The sequence below is a fragment of the Anolis carolinensis genome, unplaced genomic scaffold (genome assembly GCF_035594765.1).
Source record: "Anolis carolinensis isolate JA03-04 unplaced genomic scaffold, rAnoCar3.1.pri scaffold_7, whole genome shotgun sequence".
Taxonomy (NCBI): Eukaryota; Metazoa; Chordata; class Lepidosauria; order Squamata; family Dactyloidae; genus Anolis; species Anolis carolinensis.
The window spans coordinates 16,653,905-16,675,957 of NW_026943818.1; the positions used below are offsets into that span (position 1 = coordinate 16,653,905).

Sequence of the window (22,053 nt, forward strand, 5' to 3'; positions counted from 1 at the left end):
AGCAAATATGTTGGATAATAAAGAGAGATTAAGGAGAAGCCTATTAAACATCAAATTAGGTTATGATTTTACAAATTAAGCACGAAAACATCATGTTTAACAACAAATTTGACAGAAAAAGTAGTTCAATACACAGTAATGCTATGTAGTAATTACTGTATTTACAAATTTAGCACCAAAATATCACGATGTATTGAAAACATTGACTACAAAAATGCGTTGGATAATCCAGAACGTTGGATAAGCGAATGTTGGATAAGTGAGACTCTACTGTATATTATTTTCTATTATCAGTAGTAACTAGATTAATAGAGTCTCACTTATCCAACGTTCTGGATTATGCCTTTTAGTATAATAATATTGATAATAATATTACAATGGAATACAATATTGTACTACTAATAATACAATATAATAATATTAATTATATATTATATATTAAATGTAATATTACCAATAATATTACTATATGATGATATAGTACAATATAGTAATTTAATGCTTATATTGTGCTATGCTAATAATATATTGTATGTTCATTTGATTTGTAAGCCGCTCTGAGTCCCCTTTGGGGTGAGAAGAGCAGGATATAAATGTAGTAAATAAATAAATAGTAGTCAATGTTTTTAATACATTGTGATGTTTTGGTGCTTGATTTGTAAAATCATAATGTAATTTGACGTTTAATAGGCTTTTCCTATTAAGTAAGGGAAGTAGCAGCCAGCAATGAAAGGACATCTCCGGCCCATCCTCTGCCAATGTCGTAAATCGCGAAATAGCTTCCTAAGATCTACAGATACTCTCAGGAACCCCTCAGCAAGCAAGAGTCCAAAAGTGGCAGGCTAAAACCCGGAACCGAAAGTTGATTTTATTTTCCTTTTATTATTATTATTGTTTTTGAACACTCTTTACAGGTATTTACACGGCAAGGCCGGCGTCTGGAAGCACAAGCTGGGAGAAGCCCCCCAAAACTCCAAAAATCACCCCCAAAATCCTCGTTTTGCGCCCTTATAAGAATACCTTTCACAGTCAGAGCCCCAAAGAAAGAGAAAATAGGAGCAGAAGAGGCCCTTTTAAGATTTTACCGTATTGGTCAACAATGTGGGACAAATGCAGCCACACAGGACAATTAACCCAGGGTGCTACGAGGGTCGTGAGAGTTAAAGTTCACCAAACTACAACTCCCAGGACCCCATAGCATTGAGATATGGGCAACCCAAATGGGGCCAAACTATTATTTCTAACAATACGGGCCTATAGAGTAAAGGTGGGGCAAATCCCAAGCACTTGAACCCCAAATCACCCCCAAAACTAGATCTCTTGGCTTCCAAACCGCCTTGTTCTGGCTGATTTTAGGATTAAATGGGAATATATGCTGCTTTCCCTTCAACCCAATGCTATTAGGAGCCCAGTGCTTTGAATGGAAACCCATTTGGCAGTTTCTGACCATTAAAGAGGAGAGTTCGAGACGTGTTGCTTCTTTCTTTTTTTGAAAAGGGGAAACCAGCGCTACCTTCAGCCCTTTGAGGGAACGAAAGGGGAGCAAAACAGTCCAAAATTTGGGGGGGGGGGGGGGGGCGGTCGATGGAGACGCTCTACCAATGCAGGCCCGAAGGAGGGGTCTTTTCGTCCTTATTGCTCTCCAAGGAGAAGGGAGGGATCCGGACGTCAAAGTGGGAGCCGTCCGGACGCTCAAAGCGGAAGGTGCCCCTAAGGGGAGATAAAGCGGGGTATCAATAAGCATCATCATAGGGTTGCTCCCGGCTGTCCATGTTCCAGAAGCATTCTCTCCTGACGTTTCACCCACATACATGGCATGTATCCTCAGAGGTTGTGAGGTCTGAGACAAAACACTTATGGAACATGGCCATACAGCCTGGAAAACTCACAGCAACCCAATATTGTTATATTATTATTATTATTATATGGTTTTTTTTTTCATGTCAGGAGCAACCTGAGTTGCTTCTGGAGTGAGAGAATTGGCCGTCTGCAAAGACATTGCCCGGATGTTTTGACGTTTTTACCATCCTTGTGGGAGGCTTCTCTCATGTCCCCGCATGGAGCTGGAACTGATAGAGGGAGCTCATCCGCGCTCTCCCCGGGTGGGATTCGAACCTGGCAGCCTTCAGTCAGCAACCCAACCTTCAAGTTACGAGGCTTTTATCCCCTAGGCTACCGGAGGCTCCATTATTATACTATAATATATTGTATATACATGTAATATTGATACTAATATTATAATGTACTGCAATATAATACTGCTAATAATACAATATAATAATATTAATTATATATTATATATTAAATGTAATATTACTAATAGAATCATACAATTCTATTGTTATATTATTATTATATGGTAATAATATATTGTACATACAGTACGTGTAATATTGATACCAACATTATAATGTAATGCAATATAATACTACTAATAATACAATATAATAATATTAGTTATATATTATATATTAAGTGTAATATTACTAATAGAATCATAGAATTATATTATTATTATATGGTAATAATATATTGTCTATACATGAATTATTGATATTAATATTATAATGTAATGCAATATAATACTACTAATAACACAATATAATAATATTAATTATATATTAAATGTAATATTACTAATAATATTATGGTATAGTGCAATATAGTAGTATATAATGCTAATATTGTGCTATGCTAATGATATAATATATTGTATGTAAATATAACTTGTAAGCCGGTCTGAGTCCCCTTTGCGGTGAGAGAGGGCAGGGTATAAATGTAGTAAATAAATAAATATTCTAATAAAATATCATTTCCTTTCCCTCCTTACCACATGTGTCCGCTGGAGGCCTGTAAAGAGACATGGCTGCTATATTGGAAGGCCGGCTGCTCTTTGGACAAGACGGGCTCCTAAAAACAAAGAAAGCCAGACAAAAGGCTCTTTCATTCAACTGGCTGGTCTTTTGTTTGTAATCATCCGCCAGGCCTGACTTTGCAATCTGTAGGTCAGGATCATTTGTAAAAGACAATGTCTTTGAATACAGACAAAAGACAAAGCCACCAAAGGAGAGCCCAGGCTGCCCACAAGCAGAAAGTGCTGGCTCTGTTTCTTGGCCCATGGGAAGGAGCCTCTCTCTTGACACACAACCGCCAATGCCTTGACACTCACCCTGCCCACAACGCCTCGGCCACGGACAGTCTCCAAAGTGCCAGACAGGCTGAAGATGCGCCAGTGCCGCTCCCGGAGCTGCACCACTTCGTTGTCCAGGTTCTCCAGGCGGATGCAATAGCGCCACTGGGCCAACAAGAAAGAAAGAAAGAAAGAAAGAAGGTGTAGGAGAGAAGTCCAAATCATTGGGAAGAGCTCCCCAGAGTCTGGTGGAGTCTCCTTCCTTCTCTAGTGGTTTTTTAAGCAGAGGCCAGGCGGTCATCTGTCAGGTGGGCTTGGATGGTGTCTCCATCCATGAATGGGGTTGGACTGGATGGCCCTTAGAGGTCCCTTCCAACTGTATAAGAGGGAAACATATACTGTTTATACGTCGTTAAGCAGAGCCTGGGCGACCTTCTGTCGGGAGGGCTTGGATGGTGCCTCCATGCATGAATGGGGTTGGACTGGATGGCCTTTAGAAGCCACTTCTAACTCTAAGATTCAATATGTCCGAAATGACTCAAAGGCACACAACAAGGTCTCCACCGTACTTAGAACTAAAGAATCCTAGAGTTGGGAGAGACCCCCAAAGGCCATCCAGTCTAACCTCCTTCTGCCAGGCAGGAAGACAGAATTACTATATTATTATCTGCTATCTATTACTATTATTTTTATTATTATTGGATTCATAAAGTTGGGAGAGACACCCAAAGGCCATCCAGTCCAGACCTTCTTCTGCCAGACAGGAAGATAGAATTACTATATTATTATTATTATTATTATTATTATTATTATTATTATTATTATTATTATTATTATTATTATTATTATCTGTTATATTATTATTATTATTATTATTATTATTATTATTATTATTATTATTGGATTCATAAAGTTGGGAGAGACCCCAAGGACCATCTAATCCAACCCCTCTTGCTAGACAGGAAGATGCAATTACTATTATATTATTAACATTTATTATTATGAATTATTATTATTCTTATCCGATTTGTTGTCGACCCACTCCTTTGGTCTTCAGGCAAATCTACCATTTGCCACAACATACAGTCCCGTGCTTTCTTTTTCATTTCTGACTGAATAGTTTAACCATTGGTTCATCCTATCAAGTACAAAGTCTGCCCGCAGACTGCTTGTGGTCTCTTGGTATCCGATTATGATTATTATCAGTTATTATCATTAGACTTCTAGAGTTTGGAGAGACCACCCAAAGGCTATCCAGTCCAAACCCCCTTCTGCTGGGCGGGAAGATAGAATTACGATTATATTATCATTTTGATGTATTACAAATAATTATTATCAATTATTATTATCAACTGTTATTATGATCTATTATTATTATTATTATGATCTATTATTATTATGATTAGGCTCCTAGAATTGGAAGAGACCCCCAAAGGCCATTCAGCCCAACCTCCCTTCTATCATAAAAGGTTATGCCATCCAAACCCTCCCGACAGATGGCCATCCATCCACTGTGGGGCCCCTGTCCCAGAAGCAAAGCAGGGTATGCTTGAAATTAAGTGAATAGACACTCACCCAATATACATGGGAGTTCTGGGCTTCCTGCAGAGGAAAGAAAGAACGCAAGGGTCACTGGCCGGAGCTCTGGGCCAGAAGGATCCCATTTGACCCTGCCGGCGGCTCCGCTTACCCGCATGCCCATGTAGAAGGGGATGACCGTGACCCGAATGTTTTCGGTGGTCTCTCGGTGAACGTCGGAGAGTTCTAGCCATGGATGGTTCTTCTCCTGCCAGGCGCATAAGGTATCCCTTGCCACAAAGGGGGGAGCTTTAAATAGATAGATAGAAACATTTTGGCTCAAGAGCACCTTCTTTGAAAAAGAAAACAGGAAGTCCTATCCTGCGGTACAACTTCTCCAGTTATTTCAGGCTCTGTAACAGTAGAATGAACACAGTCTGACTCCACTATATTGATGTATATACATGTAATATATATTAAATTATAGGTCACAACATCCGTTATAGAACTCCAATATGCTGATGATAGCATAGTCTGTACTAATTCAGAAGACCTACAACATCTGTTATAGAATTCCAATATGCTGACAATAGCATAGTCTGTGCTCATTCAGAAGACCTACAACATTTATTATAGAACTCCAATATGCCAATGATAACGTAGTATGTGCACATTCAGAAGACCTACAACATCTATTATAGGACAATATGCCAATGATAGCGTAGTCTGTACTAATTCACAAGACCTACAACATCTGTTATAGAACTCCAATATGCCAATGATAATATAGTCTGTGCTCATTTAGAAGACCTACATTTGTCATAGAACTTCAATATGCCAATGATAGCATAGTCTGTACTAATTCACAAGACCTACAGCATCTGTTATAGAACTCCAATATGCCAATGATAATATAGTCTGTGCTCATTTAGAAGACCTACATTTGTTATAGAACTTCAATATGCCAATGATAGCGTAGTCTGTACTAATTCACAAGACCTACAACATCTGTTATAGAACTCCAATATGCCAATGATAGCGTAGTCTGTGCTCATTCAGAAGACCTACAAGCCACTTTAAATGCCTTTGCAGAAGCATACGAAAAGCTCAGCCTCTCACTGAACATCAGGAAAACCAAACTGCTCTTTCAACAGGCACCAGACAAACCCTCTGCAATGCCTGGAATACAGCTTAACGGCGTATGTTAGAAAATGTTGACCCTTTCCGCTCCCTTGGCAGCCACCTCTCCACAAAAGTCAACATTGACACTGAACTACAACACCGCCTGAGCACTGCGAGTGCAGCATTACTCCCAACTCAAGAACGGAAAACAAGGTTGGCGGACAGGAAAAGAGACTGAAAGATGGGCTTAAAGCCAACCTTAAAAACCATGGCATAGACACCAAGAGAGAACTGGGAAGCCCTGGCATAGCATTGTCTCCCCACATAAAGACTTTTGTTTGAAATTACCTTTTGCCTGGTCATACATGAGGAACCGTTCAAAGAGTTCATGCTGGATGGGGAGCTGGTCCGTGGACGAATAGGGAAGGATGTCCTCGTGGCTGACGTAGTCAAGGCCTAGGAAGGAAAAAAGGGGTAACAATTTATTATTATTATTATTATTATTATTAACAGAATAAAAGGAAGGATATCATTCTCAAGTGTGGCAGCGATTCCTTCTCTGTCTCAGCCAAGCAGGGGTTGGATGGGCCATCTGTTGGGAGGGCTTTGATTGTGTATTCCGGGTCAGGCCGGATGCTCCCTTGGGATCTTGCCCAATAAATATATTTGCAGATTTTAAATTGTACTGAAATGCTTTTAATGTAAGCAGGATATAAACACACATAATACTAATAATACTAATAATACTAATAATACTAATAATACTAATAATACTAATAATAATAATAATAGAGTCTCACTTATCCAACATAAACGGGCCGGCAGAACGCTGGATAAGTGAATATGTTGGATAAAAAGGAGAGATTAAGGAGAAGCCTCTTAAACATCAAATTAGGTTATGATTTTACAAATTAAGCACCAAAACATCATGTTACACAACAAATTTGACAGAAAAAGTAGTTCAATAGGCAGTAATGCTACACAGTAATTACTGTATTTACAAATTTAGCACCAAAATATCATGATGTATTGAAAACATTGACTACAAAAGTGCATTGGATAATCCAGAACGTTGGATAATAATAATACCTCTAATATGCTAAGCCCTTGGAAAGAGCCCGATATTCAGGGATGAAGCCCAGACTGTTGGACCTTGGGTGCATGCGTACTGTGATGTTATGTACTTGTAAATATAATAATAATAATAATAATAATAATAATAATAATAATAATAATAATAATAATATATTATAATAAATATAATAGTAATAATCATAATCATCATCTAATAATACCTCTAATATGCTAAGCCCTTGGAAAGAGCCCTATATTCAGAGATGAAGCCCAGACAGTTGGACCTAGGGTGCATGCGTACTGTGATGTTATGTACTTGTAAATATAATAATAATAATATATAATAATAAATATAATAGTAATAATCATAATCATCATCTAATAATACCTCTAATAACATATTGTATATACATATAATATTCATATTATATTGTAATACGATATAATACTAATAATACAATATAATATTAATTATATATTATATTTTACATGTAATATTACTAATAATATTACAATATATTGATACAGTACAATATAGTAATTTATTACCAGTATTGTACTATGCTAATATAATATTGTATGTAAATTTAATTTCTAAGCCGCTCTGAATCCCCTTCAGGGTGAGAAGGGCGGCATATAAATGTAGCTAATAAATAAATAAATAAATAAATAATATGCTAAGCCCTTGGAAAGAGCCCGATATTCAGAGATGAAGCCCAGACACTTGAACCCAATATGCATGTGTGCTGTGTTGTTCTATACAAATAAATCTATAATAATAATAAAAACAGTGAATTATAGACTGCCTTGGAGTCTCCTTCTCTGGAGATTTTGAGGAAGAGGATGGATGGCCATCTATCGGGAGGGCTTGGCTGGTATCCTCCTGCCACTTGGCAGAAAGGGGCTGAACTACATGGCCTTTGAGGGTCCCACCAAGCCAGTGAGGTGCCCGCTTCGCTCACCTGGGATGGCATAGAGGGCCCGGCTGTCGTCGTGGTTGGCTAAGAAAGTCACGGCTTCCGTCTGCGATCTCTGGGACTGAAGGGAGTCAAAGAGAACAACGCTTGAGGCTGGGATGATGGGACTGGGTAGTCCACCCACATACAGAGTCCATGGATCTGGACCAAAGAGAGGCGCACTTACTATATGAGGGCAGTCACGGGCGTCTATGAGGACCTGGTAGTAGGTGTGCGTCTTGCCTTTGACTTCTTTGGATCCGTGGCCGGCCCCGTTCTCCCCTCTGGAAGGAAACAGAACCCGCTTTGAGGGAGGAAAAGCCATTCTTCTCAATTCGGGGTCCCGTTTCCCCTATCATTTCCACCTAAAGCATCTCAGACGGGAAAACAGGCAAAGCGGGATATTTGGAGAGACAGAGGAATGTGGAAATGGCCATAAGAAGTTGCAAATCAGGCCCTAAGGCTCAGCTTAGTCTGATTTCTGGAAGTTATAGTACTCCTCTGGACCCCAATTATTTTATTTACAGCATTTATATTCCGCCCTTCTCACCCCGGAGAGGACTCAGGGCGGATCACATTACACATATAGGCAAACATTCAATGCCTTTTAACATAGAACAAAGACAAGACAAACATAGGCTCCGAGCGGGCCTCGACCTCATGACCTCCTGATCAGAGTGATTCATTGCAGCTGGTTGCAGCTGGCTTGCTCTCCCACCTGCGCCACAGCCCGGGCCCAAGGGCCATCTAGTGCAATCCCCCCAATTACCACTGGGACCACCTTTACTGGCTTGTAACAGAGTTGTTGCTGTTGTTGTTATCATTATCTATTATTATTATTATTATTATTGACACAACAACATAGTATGACACAGCAAACAAGATAAATATGCTGGATTTCGTATCACAAAATCACAAGTCGAACACATGAAAAAAACTATTATTATCTATTATTATTATTATTATTATTTTACTATGACACAGCAAACAAGATAGATATGCTGGATTTCATATCACAAAATCACAAGTCGAACACTTCCCAAGTGTCTAGGACTGTGTGATGTATTTTCGGATGATGCGCGCAGATCCCAGCGCATTATTATTATTATTATTATTATTATTATTATTATTATTATTATTATTATTAACAGACCCAGTCTTTTAGGCTCGGAACATGCCCATCTGTATTTTATAAGTGTTTTTATGAATGTCTGATGTAATTTAATAACTTTTTAATTGATTCACATTGTATTGTATAATTTTATATATGTGTTTTATTGTAAGCCGCCCTAAGTCCCCTATTGGGTGAGAAGGGTGGGGTATAAATATTGTAATAAATAATAATAATAATAATAATAATAATAATAATAATAATAGAATCATAGAATAACAGAGTTGGAAGAGACCTCATGGGCCATCCAGTCCAACCCGCTACCAGGAAGCAGGTATTATTTAGACTCATAGTTGGAAAGGACCCCCTAGGGCCATCCAGTCCAGCCTCCTTCTGTTATAAAGAATATACCATCCAATCCCTCCCGACAGATGGCCATCCAGCTTAATTATCATCCTCATCCTCATAGAATCCTACAGTTGGGAGAGACCCCCAAAGCCATCTAGTCTGATAACAACAACAACAACAACATTCCACTTTTGCCATTGAGGAGGGCACAATCCAATCCCTCCCAATAGATGGCCACCAAATCCCTGCTTTAAAAGCCTTCAGAGAAGGAGACTTTGGCCTTACTTTTCAGGGACCGGAGAAGCGATGTCTCGGTCATAAAGCCTCGCTTGCCAAGGGAAGAGGACGATCCCCCGGTATCCGAAGACACTGTGTAGAAACAACTGAAAGAGAGAAAAAAAGGGGGAAATAGTGCCTGAGTGCATCTGGGAGCTGTAGTTTGACAAGGTCGGGAGCCTTCTCTGTCCAAGAATCCTGAGTAAACTACAAATCCCATTATCGCGTGGAGGCAGAGGCTGTGAAAAGCCCGCTGACCTGTCCGGTGTCGTATTTGCCCTGCTGCTTTGGCGCTTCGAAGACTCCCACCGTCTCCAGCACTTTGCCTTCGGGACGATTCCTAAGGAGAGGAAAGAGAAGAGGTCAAGCTCAAGCGGCTGGAATGCAAACTGGCCTCAAAGGTCAACCACCCTCTCTCTGTGTTAAGCCCAGGCTTCCATAGAGAACAAAAAAAGCTGTTAAAGTTTAACCCCCAAATGGGCCAGACTCAAAGTGCTTGAGCCTTTGAAAGAGGATGAAAGAAACTCCCATCTATTTCACAATCACCGCTACATGGATCCTCTGTGTATATATTAATCACTGAAGGCAATAAATGAAGCAATACATGACTCAGGACCAACCAAAGCATCTAATAATATTTATTATTATTATTATTATTATTATTATTGAGTTGCTGTGAGTGCTCCGGGCTGTCTGGCCAGAAGCATTCTCTCCTGACGTTTCGCCCACATCTATGACAGGCATCCTCAGAGGTTGTGAGGTCTGTAGGAAACAAGGCAAGTGGGGTTTATATCTATGTGGAATAATATCCAGGGTGGGTGATTCAACCTTCTGGTTTCAACAGTAAGGAGGAAAGCATGAAAATGAACAAAATCTGGCTCCCATTATTTAAACATTTCTAAAATCAGGACAGCCAATAAAGGCAGGAAGCAGCCAGACTTTGAAGATGCAAGGCCATTCAATAAAATCATGGTGGGCAATTGCAATATTCACACTTGCCTTCAATATATAAGACCTCTGAGGATGCCTGCCATAGATGTGGGAGAAAGATCAGGAGATAATGCTTCTGGAACATGGCCAGACAGCCTGGAAAACTCACAGCAACCCGATAATGACATCCTCAGAGGTTGTGAGGTCTGTTGGAAACTAGGCAAGTGGGGTTTATATATCTGTGGAATAACGTCCAGGGTGGGAGAAAGAACTCTTATATATTGAAGGCAATTGTGAATATTGCAATTGCCCACCATGATTTTATTGAATGGCCTTGCATCTTCAAAGTCTGGCTGCTTCCTGCCTTTATTGGCTGTCCTGATTTTAGAAATGTTTAAATAATGGGAGCCAGATTTTGTTCATTTTCATGCTTTCCTCCTTACTGTTGAAACCAGAAGGTTGAATCACCCACCCTGGATATTATTCCACAGATATATAAACCCCACTTGCCTAGTTTCCAACAGACCTCTGAGGATGCCTGCCATAGATGTGGGAGAAAGATCAGGAGATAATGCTTCTGGAACATGGCCAGACAGCCTGGAAAACTCACAGCAACCCGATAATGACTTTATTTGCATCCTGCCATCATCTCCCAAAAAGGACTTGGGCGGCTTACAGAACAGCACATAGGAGTGCCATAAAACACATCAAAATACAGGTAAGATTACATCAGCAGGTTAAACAATCACAATATCAATGAACAATAATGATCACATTCTAAAATAATTTTCATTTATTCTAAATATTTATTTATTTACTTACTTACTACATTTATATGCTGTCCTTCTCACCCCGAAGGGGACTCAGAGCAGCTTACAAATTACATTCACATACAATACATTACATTATTAGCATAGTACAATACTAGCATTAAATTATTATATTGTACTACAGTATATCATTATATTTTAATATTATTAGTAATATTACATTTAATATATATTATATAATTAATATTATTAAATTGTATTATTCTCAGTATTATATCGTAATACATTATAATACTATCAATATTATATGTATATACAATATATTATATTATTATATATTATAAATTAAGTAGTATATTATATATATATATATATATATATATTATATATAGTAACATATTATGCCAATTATACAATTTTTACTTAAAATCATGTTTATTCTAACTACAGTAGAGTCTCACTTATCCAAGCTAAACAGGCCGTCAGGACGTTGGATAAGCGAATATGTTGGATAATAAGGAGAGATTAAGGAGAAGCCTATTAAACATCAAATTAGGTTATGATTTTACAAATTAAGCACCAAAACATCATGTTATGCAACAAATTGGACAGAAAAAGTTGTTCAATGCGCAGTAATGTTATGTTGTAATTACTGTACGTACGAATTTAGCACCAAAATATCACGATATATTGAAAACATTGACTTCAAAAATGGCTTGGATAATCCAGAAGTTTGGATAAGCGAAGCTTGGATAAGTGAGACTCTACTGTAACAATAATAATCACATTCTAAACTAATTTTCATTTTGTTGTCGAAGGCTTTCATGGCCAGGATCACAGGATTGTTGTATGTTTTCCGGGCTGTCTGGCCATGTTCCAGAAGCATTCTCTCCTGACGTTTCGCCTACATCTATGGCGGGCATCCTCTGAGGTTGTGAGGTATGGAGAAATTAATTATTCTAAATAATTACTTAAAATCATGCTTATTCTAACTACAGTAGAGTCTTACATATCCAAGCTAAACAGGCCGTCAGAACGTTGGATAAGTGAATATGTTGGATAATAAGGAGAGATTAAGGAGAAGCCTATTAAACATCAAATTAGGTTATGATTTTACAAATTAAGCACCAAAACATCATGTTATGCAACAAACTGGACAGAAAAAGTAGTTCAATAGGCAGTAATGTTATGTTGTAATTACCGTATTTACGAATTTAGCACCAAAATATCATGATATATTGAAAACACTGACTTCAAAAATGGCTTGGATAATCCAGAACCTTGGATAAGTGAGACTCTACTGTAACAATAATGATCACATTCTAAACTAATTTTCATTTATTCTAAATTTTTACTTAAAACCATGCTTATTCTAACTACATATTATGGTATTGTTATTCCATTCAATCCTCCACTACAGAAGCAGCTCAACCCTTTCCCATGCCAGGTCACAAAAGGACTACAAGTCCCAGAATCCCTTTCAAAACACTCTGAGGATTGTCCTCCAAGGAGGAAGCGTCCAGTGAGCGAAAGGGATTCTGGGAATGGTGGTCCAAATAGGCAGAATCCCTGAGGGGAAGCCCCGCCCCCTGGCACAAGCCCCGCCCCCTTTACCGTGAGGAGAGTTGGCGCCTCGCGGGGAGGCCAGGCGGTTCAGGCCCCACACCGAGGCCTTTCCAGAGCCCGGGCGACGGCGAAGGAGGCAGCGGGAAGCGGGCCTTGCGGAGAGCGGCCGCCAAAGCCAAGCCGCGGCTCCGCGCCGCCGCCATTACGACACGGACTCACCCTCACGCTCCCACAATGCCTCGCGCGGGGAGAAGCCACGCCCCCTCGCGCGCCGGGCTGGAGAGGACGCCCCGCCCCTTTTTTTCCTCTCAGTCACATGACATCCAGGATTTCAAAATGGCTTCCTCCTTGAAAGTCGGAGCGCCGCTGCGAGGCTTTGTGTCCGGATCGGAGGCCCCGCGGCTGCCGGAAGAGCTTCGGGCCGAGCTGGAGGAGGCTCTGGCCGGGAAAGAAGGCCGGCTCCCCTTCGCTGCGGCCCGGAGGCTCCACTGCTTCCTGCGAGAGGCCGGTAAGAAGCATCCCTTCACTCTTATTTATTTACTACATTTATATCCCGCTCTTCTCACCCCGAAGGGGACTCAGAGCAGCTTACAAATTAAATGTCAGCGGTTTAACACGCTAGCATCACCAGGGGCTCCTCAAGGCCAACCAAGCAGTTTGAAAACATGCCAATGTGAGTAGATCAATAGGTACGGCTCCGGCAGGAAGGTAACAGCACTCCATACAGTCGTGCCAGTAGCCACTTGACCTTGGAGGTGTCTGTGGACAATGCCAGCTCTTCTGCTTAGAAATGGAGATGAGCACCAACCCCCAGAGTGTGAGTAGATCAATAGGTACTGCTCTGGCGAGAAGGTAACAGGGCTCCATGCAGTCATGCCAGTGGCCACATGACCTCTAGGACTAGAGATGAATAAAAATACGTCTTTTTTGCCTTGTAGGATCCCAAATGTATCTTCACGAACTGCTGGAAGGCAGCGAGATCTTCCTCCCTGAAGAGAAATTGCCTCCAAGGGTTTGTATTTTGCTTACATTTTGAGGCTGAGAGAGTATGGCTTGCCCAGGGACTGAGCTGGGGCTCGAAGCTTGGTCTTGAGGCGGGTAGGATTAATATAATCAGGCGTAGTGCCGTAGATGCTTATAAAAGGATCTATTATTATTGATAATACAGTAGAGTCTCACTAATCCAAGCTAAACGGGCCAGCAGAAGCTTGGATAAGCGAATATCTTGGATTATAAGGACTGATCAAGGAAAAGCCTATTAAACATCAAATTAGGTTATGATTTTACAAATTAAGCACCAAACCTTCATGTTATACAACAAATTTGACAGAAAAAGTAGTTCAATACACAGTAATGTTATGTTGTAATTACTGTATTTATGAATTTAGCACCAAAATATCACAATATATCGGAAACATTGACTACAAAAATGGCTTGGATTATCCAGAGGCTTGGATAAGCAAGGTTTGGATTAGTGAGACTCTACTGTAATATTATAATGTAATACAATATTATACTAATAATAATACAATGTAATAATATTAATTATATATTATATATTAAATGTAATATTGCTATTAATATTACCATATAATGATAATATAGTACAATATAGTAATTCAATGCTTATATTGTGCTATGCTAATAATATATTGTATGTACTTTTGATTTGGGGTGAGAAGAGCGGGATATAAATGCAGTAAATAAATAAATAAATTGGTATACACTTTTGACGTTGGGATGTTCAGCGTAGAACGGGTGAGCTTTCATGGTTTCATCCTCTCCCCCCAGAATCCAGAATTGGTGGCTCGGCTGGAGAAGATCAAGGCCCGGTTGGCGAACGAGGAGTATAAGAAAATCACAAGGAACATCAACTGCCAGGTAAGAGGAAGATATACAATCCAGTTACTCACTGGGGACTGGGGACTTGTGGAGTCCAGGATGACACCCAAGAAATATGAATTGAATGGAATTCCTTTAAGATGTGTTTGTGGCTCTTTCTAGGAACTGAACCGCTATGGAACCCTGGCTGAGTTCGGGAAGCAAGGTGAGAGCAAAGAGGATGATGATCGGGACTTAAAGAAAGCCCTGGTTCGCTCCCTCTCTCTTCAGCACCATTAGGGGGGCATCTTCACTGTAGAATGAATGCAGTTTGGCACCACTTTGATGCTCTGGAGAGTCAACATGGATTCCTCAAAAACAAGTCATGCCAGACTCATCTTATCTCTGCTTTGATTGCGCTTTTCCTGCATGGCAGGGGGTTGGACTAGATGCCCTTGGGGGTCTCTTCCAACTCTGTTTTTGTTGTTGTGATGGCTGGATGGCCATCTGTCGGGGGTGCTTTGATTATTTATTTGCTACATTTATATGCCGCCCTTCTCACCCCGAAGGAGATTCAGAGCGGCTTACAAATTAAATTTACATACAATATTATATTATTAGCATAGTACAATACTGGTAATAAATTACTATATTGTACTATATCAATATATTGTAATATTATTAGTAATATTACATGTAAAATATAATATATAATTAATATTATTATATTGTATTACAGTAGAGTCTCACTTATCCAACACTCGCTTATCCAAGGTTCTGGATTATCTAATGCATTTTTGTAGTCAATGTTTTCAATATATCATATTTTGGTGCTAAATTCGTAAATACAGTAATTACTACGTAGCATTACTTTGTATTGAACTACTTTTTCTGTCAAGTTTGTTGTATAACATGATGTTTTGGTGCTTAATTTGTAAAATCATAACCTAATTTGATGTTTAATAGGCTTTTCCTTAATCCCTCCTTATTATCCAACATATTCGCTTATCCAACATTCTGCCGGCCCGTTTACGTTGGATAAGCGAGACTCGACTGTATTTGTATTATATCGTATTACAATATAATATTATGAATATTATATGTATATACAATGTGTTATAATTATATATTATTGTAAATTATATTGTATAAATAAATATGTATATATAAACACACACATATATATATATATGATTGTGCTTTTCCTGCATAGCAGGGGGTTGGACTAGATTCCCTTTTGGGTCTCGTCCGGCTCTATTATTCTATGAGATCTGTAATTTGGAAAGTTTGGCAGAGGAGGCGGAAAGGGTTTGCAAAAGCCCACTCCTTCCATAGCAGCGAAATCGATGCCGAACTGCATTTGTTCCTCAGTGTGGATGTGCCCTTAGTGAATACCAGTGCTGCACAATATCCCGCTAAGCAAGCCTCACGGCCTACCTTCCTCCCTCCCTGCAGTGCGGTCCTCCAAAGCCCTGATGGTCAACCTCTTCAACTTCATCATCACAGTGGGAGCCGCCTTTGCCTGCACGTTCCTGGGCAGCCAGTACGTCTTTGCCGAAATGGCCGCGGTGAGTGCGGTCCGGGATCATAAAAGCCATAGGGTTAGCGGGGCACCCTAAAGGTCATCTAGTCTGTCCGTAATGCTTTAACGATGGATGTTGTACAACCAGTTCTTACTCTTGGGGATGAATGCTTCATCGGAGTCGTTGTATGGAAATGACCATTTCTCCTTCCTTCCTTGCAGCGGATCTTGTCTGCAGTGATTGTCGCCTCCGTTGTGGGCCTGGCAGAGCTGTATCTCATGGTCCGGACCCTCGAAGGCGAACTGGGGGAGTTGTAGACTTCCTAAGGACCCTTTTTGTGCTAACAAGAACTTTGTGGTCCAACTAAAAGGAAGCCAAAGCCTCTGGAAGGTCAAGATATTCTCCCCTGGACGTAAGGAAGGGATTGGGGACACAGCCTTGTGGGTGACGGAAAAGGAAAGGGGTGCATTGAGTGTCGTCTTTGGTTTCAAATAATAATAAATGTGTAGTATTTGGTGTCAACCCATTGTCTCAGTCTCCTTCCGCTGGGAAAGTGTGTTTGAAATGCCCACTATTCGTGTATGGGGTCCACCCAAAAATGCTCAGCCCAGAAGATGATGATATCAGCCTGCAATGATATCAAATGCCAGGATGTGTGTCGAAATGGCCCATTTAGGGATCTAAAAATAGTCTACTTTGCTGTCAAATGTCAAGATGAGACCATGAAAATGCCCAGCCAAGAAGAGAAGTCTTTTGGGCCTCTAAATCGATTGTTTTGGGCTCATTTTGATATCAAATGCCAAAATGTGACCCTGAAAATGCCCAGCCCAGAAGTGTTTCTTTTCTACCTTGAAATGGCCCGTTTTGGGGTCTGCATTGATATCAAATGCCTAAATGTGATCCTGAAAATGCCCAGGTGAGAAGAGAGACTTTTGGGCCTTAAAATGGACCATTTTGGGGTCTGGAAACAGCCTGTTTTGATATCAAATGCCAAGGTGTGACCCTAACAACGACCAGCCCACAAATGTGTCTTTTGGGCGTCAAAATGGCCTGTTTTGGGCTCTAAAAACAGTCTACTTTGATATCAAATGCCAAGATGTGACCCTGAAAATGCCCAGCTGAGAAGAGAAGTCTTTTGGGCCTCCAAATCGATCGTTTTGGGCTCTGAAAACGGCCCATTTTGATATCAAATGCCGAAATGTGGCCCTAAAAATGTCTAGAAAAGTGTCAACATGGCCCGTTTCGGAGCCTGTTTTGATATCGGACACCAAGCTGCGATGCGTTGATTAATGTCCTGAAGCCCGCTAAGCCCAAACCCCCCCCAATGCCTTCCAAAGTCCGGCGAAATTAATATGAATATTATGTGCAAATCCGGGACGGAGGGAGATCCCGGTGCTGCGTCGAGGTTGGCATTAGGTGCTCAATCATCCCCGGAGATTAAGGGCGGCATTACTAGGGACTTTGGGGCGCATTTGCGGATATTGGAAAGTTTGCCTTGATCCTACACAAATCCCAAATGAAAACGATCGGGCTAAGCTCCGCGGGGTCTCGCAAGACCTGGGCTTTTTATTGGCGTTACAAGAGATTTGGGAGAGAGAGAGAGAGGAGGATTAATTTGTCCAGGTGCATTTAAAGCACTTGTCATTTAATCCCTAGGCTCGGACAAATATCATCCCGTCCTTTCCCCCGATAATCTCAAGCAAGATACGGGGAGATAGAGAGCGAGATCCCATGGCAGCAAAAGCGTCCAAATCCAAAGTTTGGAACCACAAAACCCATGATTCCCCGGCACTGTTGAGAGTTGTAGTACCCCAAGGCAGTCCAGCAATGCTGTGGCTCACAGACTTTGGCAATTTCTCCTCTGGGAGGACTACAAGTCCCATGCTCCCCAAGCAACAGAGCTTGGAAACAGAAGTCATAATAACAACAATGATGACAATGTCCCAGAGCCCTCCAGCCAAACTTTGGCTGGGACTATTATTGTTATTGTTATTATTATTATGTCCCAGAGCTCTCCGACTAGCAAGGCTTTGGGAAAGGACTACAAGTCCCAGCGCAACTCCTGCTGGCAGAAATACAAGTCCCTTCCGCCAACTTTGGGTGGGACTACAAGTCCAATCGGTCAATAATAATAATGTCCCAGCTGGCTTGCAGAGCTTTGGGTGGGACTACAAGTCTAACAACAACAACAGTAAGATGATATGATGATGATGATGATGATGATAATAATAATAATAATGTCCCAGCCGGCTTGCAGAGCTTTGGGTGAGACTACAAGTCTAACAACAACAACAACAGTAAGATGATATGATGATGATGATGATGTCCCAGCCGGCTTGCAGAGCTTTCGGTGGGACTACAAGTCTAACAATAACAACAACAGTAAGATGACATGATGATGATGATGGTAATAATAATAATAATAATAATAATAATAATAATAATAATAATAATAATAATAATAATAATAATGATCCAGCCAATAGACCTCCAAGTCCCAGAGAATCCCACCCTCCAGAGCTTTGGGCAAGGCTACAAGTCTAACAATAATAACAGCAATAATAATAATAATAATAATAACAACAGCAACAACAATATGATGATATAATAAAAATGATGATGATGTCCCATTCAGCAGAGCTGTACGTCCCAAAGCACCCCAGCTTGCAGAGCTTTCGGTGGAACTACAAGTCTGACAATAACAACAACAACAATAATAATAAGATGATAATAATAATAATGTCCCATTCAGAAGCCTTCAAGTCCCATAGCACCCCAGCTTGCAGAGCTTTGGAAGGGACTACAAGTCTGACAATAATAATAACAACAACAACAACAACAACATGATGATGATGATGATAATAATAATAATAATACTGTCCCATTCAGCAGCCTTCAAGTTCCATAGCACCCCAGCTTGCAGAACTCTGGATGGGACTACAAGTCTAACAACAATAGCAACAACAAAATGATGATATAATGATAATAATTATGATAATGATGATGATGATAATACTACTAATAATAATAACATCCCAGCCAACAGACCTACAAGTCCCAGAGTACCCTAGCTTGCGGAACTTTGGGTGGGACTGCAAATCTAACAACAACAACAACAACAACAACAACATGATGATGATGATGATGTCACCCAGGCAGCAGAGCTTTGGGTGGAACTATGATAATATCAATGATAATCTCCCAGAGCGCTCCAGCCAGCAGAGCTCCAAGTCTTCACAGGGCTTTGGCCTGCAGAGGTTACACGGGGGTGACGGACTACAAGTCCCATCCGCAGCACCCTTGCCAAACGGGGACGTCAATCGTATCGTCCCCGAGTCCAGTGTGAGTGGCCCCCAAGCGCCTAGACCTCCCCGAAGTTGGCCACCAGGGCGGCGCTGTAGATGAGCTCCGAGATGGAGCCCATGGAGGTGGGGCCGGGGGGCGCTGGAGGGGGGCTCGCGTCCCATGTCCCGGCCCAGGCGGACCAAGCCGACGTGTCCGGCCTCCTCGCTCCTTCCTCCTCCTCCTCGTCCTCTTCGTCGTCCTCCAAGAGGGGCCAATGCGGAGGAGGCCCCGGCTTCGCTTTGGGGGCTTTGGGGGTGCCCGCTGTCTTGATTCTCCGGGCACGACGGTTCTGGAACCAGACCTGTGGGGAGGAAGCAGAGCGTGGGTCAAGGGGAGTCCAGGCCCACTTTGGGGGGGGGGGGCGTCATGGGGGTCCTTCCCGCCCCCTCCTCACCTGGATCTTGGCCTCGGGCAGCTGGGTGAGCTGGGCCAGGCGCTCTCGGGTACCGATGTCCGGGTAGGGCAGGAGGGCAAAGACCCGCTCCAGCTCCCACAGCTGGCCCCGGCTGAAGGTGGTGCGCTTGCGCTTGCGGGGGGCCGGACCCAGGGGGCGCCACTCCTCTACAAGGGGGCAGAGGCAGGAAGAAAGCGTCAGGGCCGCAGAGCCCAGCGTCCCCAACCTGGCACTCCCCATTGGAGGGGGGGGAAAGGCTATTGAGAGGGATAACAAAGCCCAGCATCCCCTCTCCTTGAGATGCCTTTTTGGGGACAACAAAGCCCAGCATCCCCAGACTGATATTCCCTCTATGCAGGAGATAAATATTACTTTAGGGATAACAATGCCCAGCATCCCTACCTGACATTCCCTCTATGCAGGAGATAAATATTACTTTAGGGATAACAATGCCCAGCATCCCTACCTGACATTCCCTCTATGCAGGAGATAAATATTACTTTGGGGATAACAAAGCCCAGCATCCCCTCTCCTCGAGATGCCTTTTTGGGGACAACAAAGCCCAGCATCCCCAGACTGATATTCCCTCTATGCAGGAGATAAATATTACTTTAGGGATAACAATGCCCAGCATCCCTACCTGACATTCCCTCTATGCAGGAGATAAATATTACTTTAGGGATAACAATGCCCAGCATCCCTACCTGACATTCCCTCTATGCAGGAGATAAATATTACTTTAGGGATAACAATGCCCAGCATCCCTACCTGACATTCCCTCTATGCAGGAGATAAATATTACTTTGGGGATAACAAAGCCCAGCATCCCCTCTCCTCGAGATGCCTTTTTGGGGACAACAAAGCCCAGCATCCCCAGCCTGATATTCCCTCTATGCAGGAGATAAATATTACTTTAGGGATAACAATGCCCAGCATCCCTACCTGACATTCCCTCTATGCAGGAGATAAATATTACTTTGGGGATAACAAAGCCCAGCATCCCCTCTCCTCGAGATGCCTTTTTGGGGACAACAAAGCCCAGCATCCCCAGCCTGATATTCCCTCTATGCAGGAGATAAATATTACTTTAGGGATAACAATGCCCAGCATCCCTACCTGACATTCCCTCTATGCAGGAGATAAATATTACTTTGGGAATAACAAAGCCCAGCATCCCCTCTCCTCGAGATGCCTTTGGGGGATAACAAAGCCCAGTATCCCCAACCTGACATTCCTTCTATGCAGGAGATGTTACTTTGGGGATAACAAAGCCCAGTAGCCCCTCTCCTTGAGATACCTTTTGGGGACAACAAAGCCCAGCATCCTTAACCTGACATTCTTTCTATGGGGAATACGTTATTTTGGGGATAACAAAGCCCAGCATTCCCTCTCCTCAAGATGCCTTTTGGGGATAACAAGGCCCAGCACCCACAACCTGACAATCTCTCTATTAGAGAGGGGGAGTGAATGATATTTGGAGAATAACAAAGCCCAGCATCCCCTCTCAAGATGCAAAGGGGGATGGCAAAGCCCAGTATCCCCAACCTGACACTCCCTCTATTTGGAGTATGTTATTTAAAGGATAACAAAGCCCAGTATCCTTAACCTGACATTCTTTCTATGGGGAAATGAATGTGATTTTTGGGGACAACCAAGCCCAGCATCCCCACCCTGTCCTTCTCCATGTGCTGGGCTCTGTAGTCTTACCTTCTTGGGCCTGGGCTTCCATCCCGCTTTCCTTCTGGAGCAAAAGCGACTGGAGTGGAAGGGGCGTTTTAATTCGTTTTAAAGCCCAGGGGTGAGGCCCCGCCCACCTCCGAGGCTCCGCCCACCAGAGGCCCCGCCCACTCCTGCCTGGCCTGGGAAAGCTGGATGATGCCCAGCTCATTGGATGCAAATCCCATTTTAGCCAGCACATTGGGATCCCCATTGAAATCATTCCGCCTTGGTGAGACTACTTTGCCTGGAATCACAAGTGTCCAGCTTGATTAGCATTGAATGGCCTTGCAGCTTCAAAGCCTGGCTGCTATATAATAATAATAATAATAATAATCATCATCATCATCATCATCATCATCATCATAAAAAATTATTATGATTATGATTATATTATATATTATCATTATATATATATATTATTATTATTATTATTATTTATTCATTTCTATC

General features: G+C 41.8%; 3 protein-coding genes across 3 annotated transcripts; 1 reads left to right on the forward strand and 2 right to left on the reverse strand.

Annotated features, from left to right (window-relative positions):
- Positions 1-862: 862 nt before the first annotated feature.
- poldip2 (DNA polymerase delta interacting protein 2) lies at positions 863-13,004 on the reverse strand. Its single transcript, XM_062958876.1, has 11 exons — positions 12,850-13,004; positions 9,794-9,875; positions 9,545-9,642; positions 7,988-8,084; positions 7,807-7,882; positions 6,119-6,226; positions 4,821-4,957; positions 4,706-4,732; positions 3,170-3,295; positions 2,831-2,910; positions 863-1,710 (listed from the first exon to the last, which is right to left on the reverse strand). Exons 1-11 carry the CDS (start codon positions 13,002-13,004, stop codon positions 1,596-1,598), a joined length of 1,101 nt encoding a protein of 366 aa, XP_062814946.1. The 3' UTR covers positions 863-1,595.
- Positions 13,005-13,018: 14 nt separating this feature from the next.
- On the forward strand, positions 13,019-16,667 carry tmem199 (transmembrane protein 199). Its single transcript, XM_003227265.4, has 6 exons — positions 13,019-13,309; positions 13,740-13,813; positions 14,593-14,682; positions 14,806-14,848; positions 16,078-16,190; positions 16,367-16,667. Exons 1-6 carry the CDS (start codon positions 13,036-13,038, stop codon positions 16,460-16,462), a joined length of 690 nt encoding a protein of 229 aa, XP_003227313.2. The 5' UTR covers positions 13,019-13,035; the 3' UTR covers positions 16,463-16,667.
- Positions 16,668-17,677: 1,010 nt separating this feature from the next.
- sebox (SEBOX homeobox) lies at positions 17,678-21,913 on the reverse strand. The gene is made up of 3 exons (XM_008120447.3): positions 21,592-21,913; positions 19,885-20,051; positions 17,678-19,791 (listed from the first exon to the last, which is right to left on the reverse strand). Exons 1-3 carry the CDS (start codon positions 21,821-21,823, stop codon positions 19,507-19,509), a joined length of 684 nt encoding a protein of 227 aa, XP_008118654.2. The 5' UTR covers positions 21,824-21,913; the 3' UTR covers positions 17,678-19,506.
- Positions 21,914-22,053: the final 140 nt, after the last annotated feature.

Excerpts from the sequence above, each read along its gene's own strand:
- tmem199 (XM_003227265.4), top strand. The coding sequence starts at position 13,036 with ATGCCTCGCGCGGGGAGAAGCCACGCCCCCTCGCGCGCCGGGCTGGAG. Across the intron at positions 14,849-16,077 it reads GGCTGAGTTCGGGAAGCAAG|TGCGGTCCTCCAAAGCCCTG; the intron begins GTGAGAGCAAAG and ends CCCTCCCTGCAG. Across the intron at positions 16,191-16,366 it reads TCTTTGCCGAAATGGCCGCG|CGGATCTTGTCTGCAGTGAT; the intron begins GTGAGTGCGGTC and ends CCTTCCTTGCAG.
- poldip2 (XM_062958876.1), bottom strand. The coding sequence starts at position 13,004 with ATGGCGGCGGCGCGGAGCCGCGGCTTGGCTTTGGCGGCCGCTCTCCGC. Across the intron at positions 8,085-9,544 it reads GCTTCTCCGGTCCCTGAAAA|AGGGGAGAACGGGGCCGGCC; the intron begins GTAAGGCCAAAG and ends GTTTCCTTCCAG. Across the intron at positions 6,227-7,806 it reads GGCCCTCTATGCCATCCCAG|GCCTTGACTACGTCAGCCAC; the intron begins GTGAGCGAAGCG and ends TTTCCTTCCTAG.
- sebox (XM_008120447.3), bottom strand. The coding sequence starts at position 21,823 with ATGATTTCAATGGGGATCCCAATGTGCTGGCTAAAATGGGATTTGCAT. Across the intron at positions 20,052-21,591 it reads GGAAGCCCAGGCCCAAGAAG|AGGAGTGGCGCCCCCTGGGT; the intron begins GTAAGACTACAG and ends GCCCCCTTGTAG. Across the intron at positions 19,792-19,884 it reads TGCCCGAGGCCAAGATCCAG|GTCTGGTTCCAGAACCGTCG; the intron begins GTGAGGAGGGGG and ends TCCTCCCCACAG.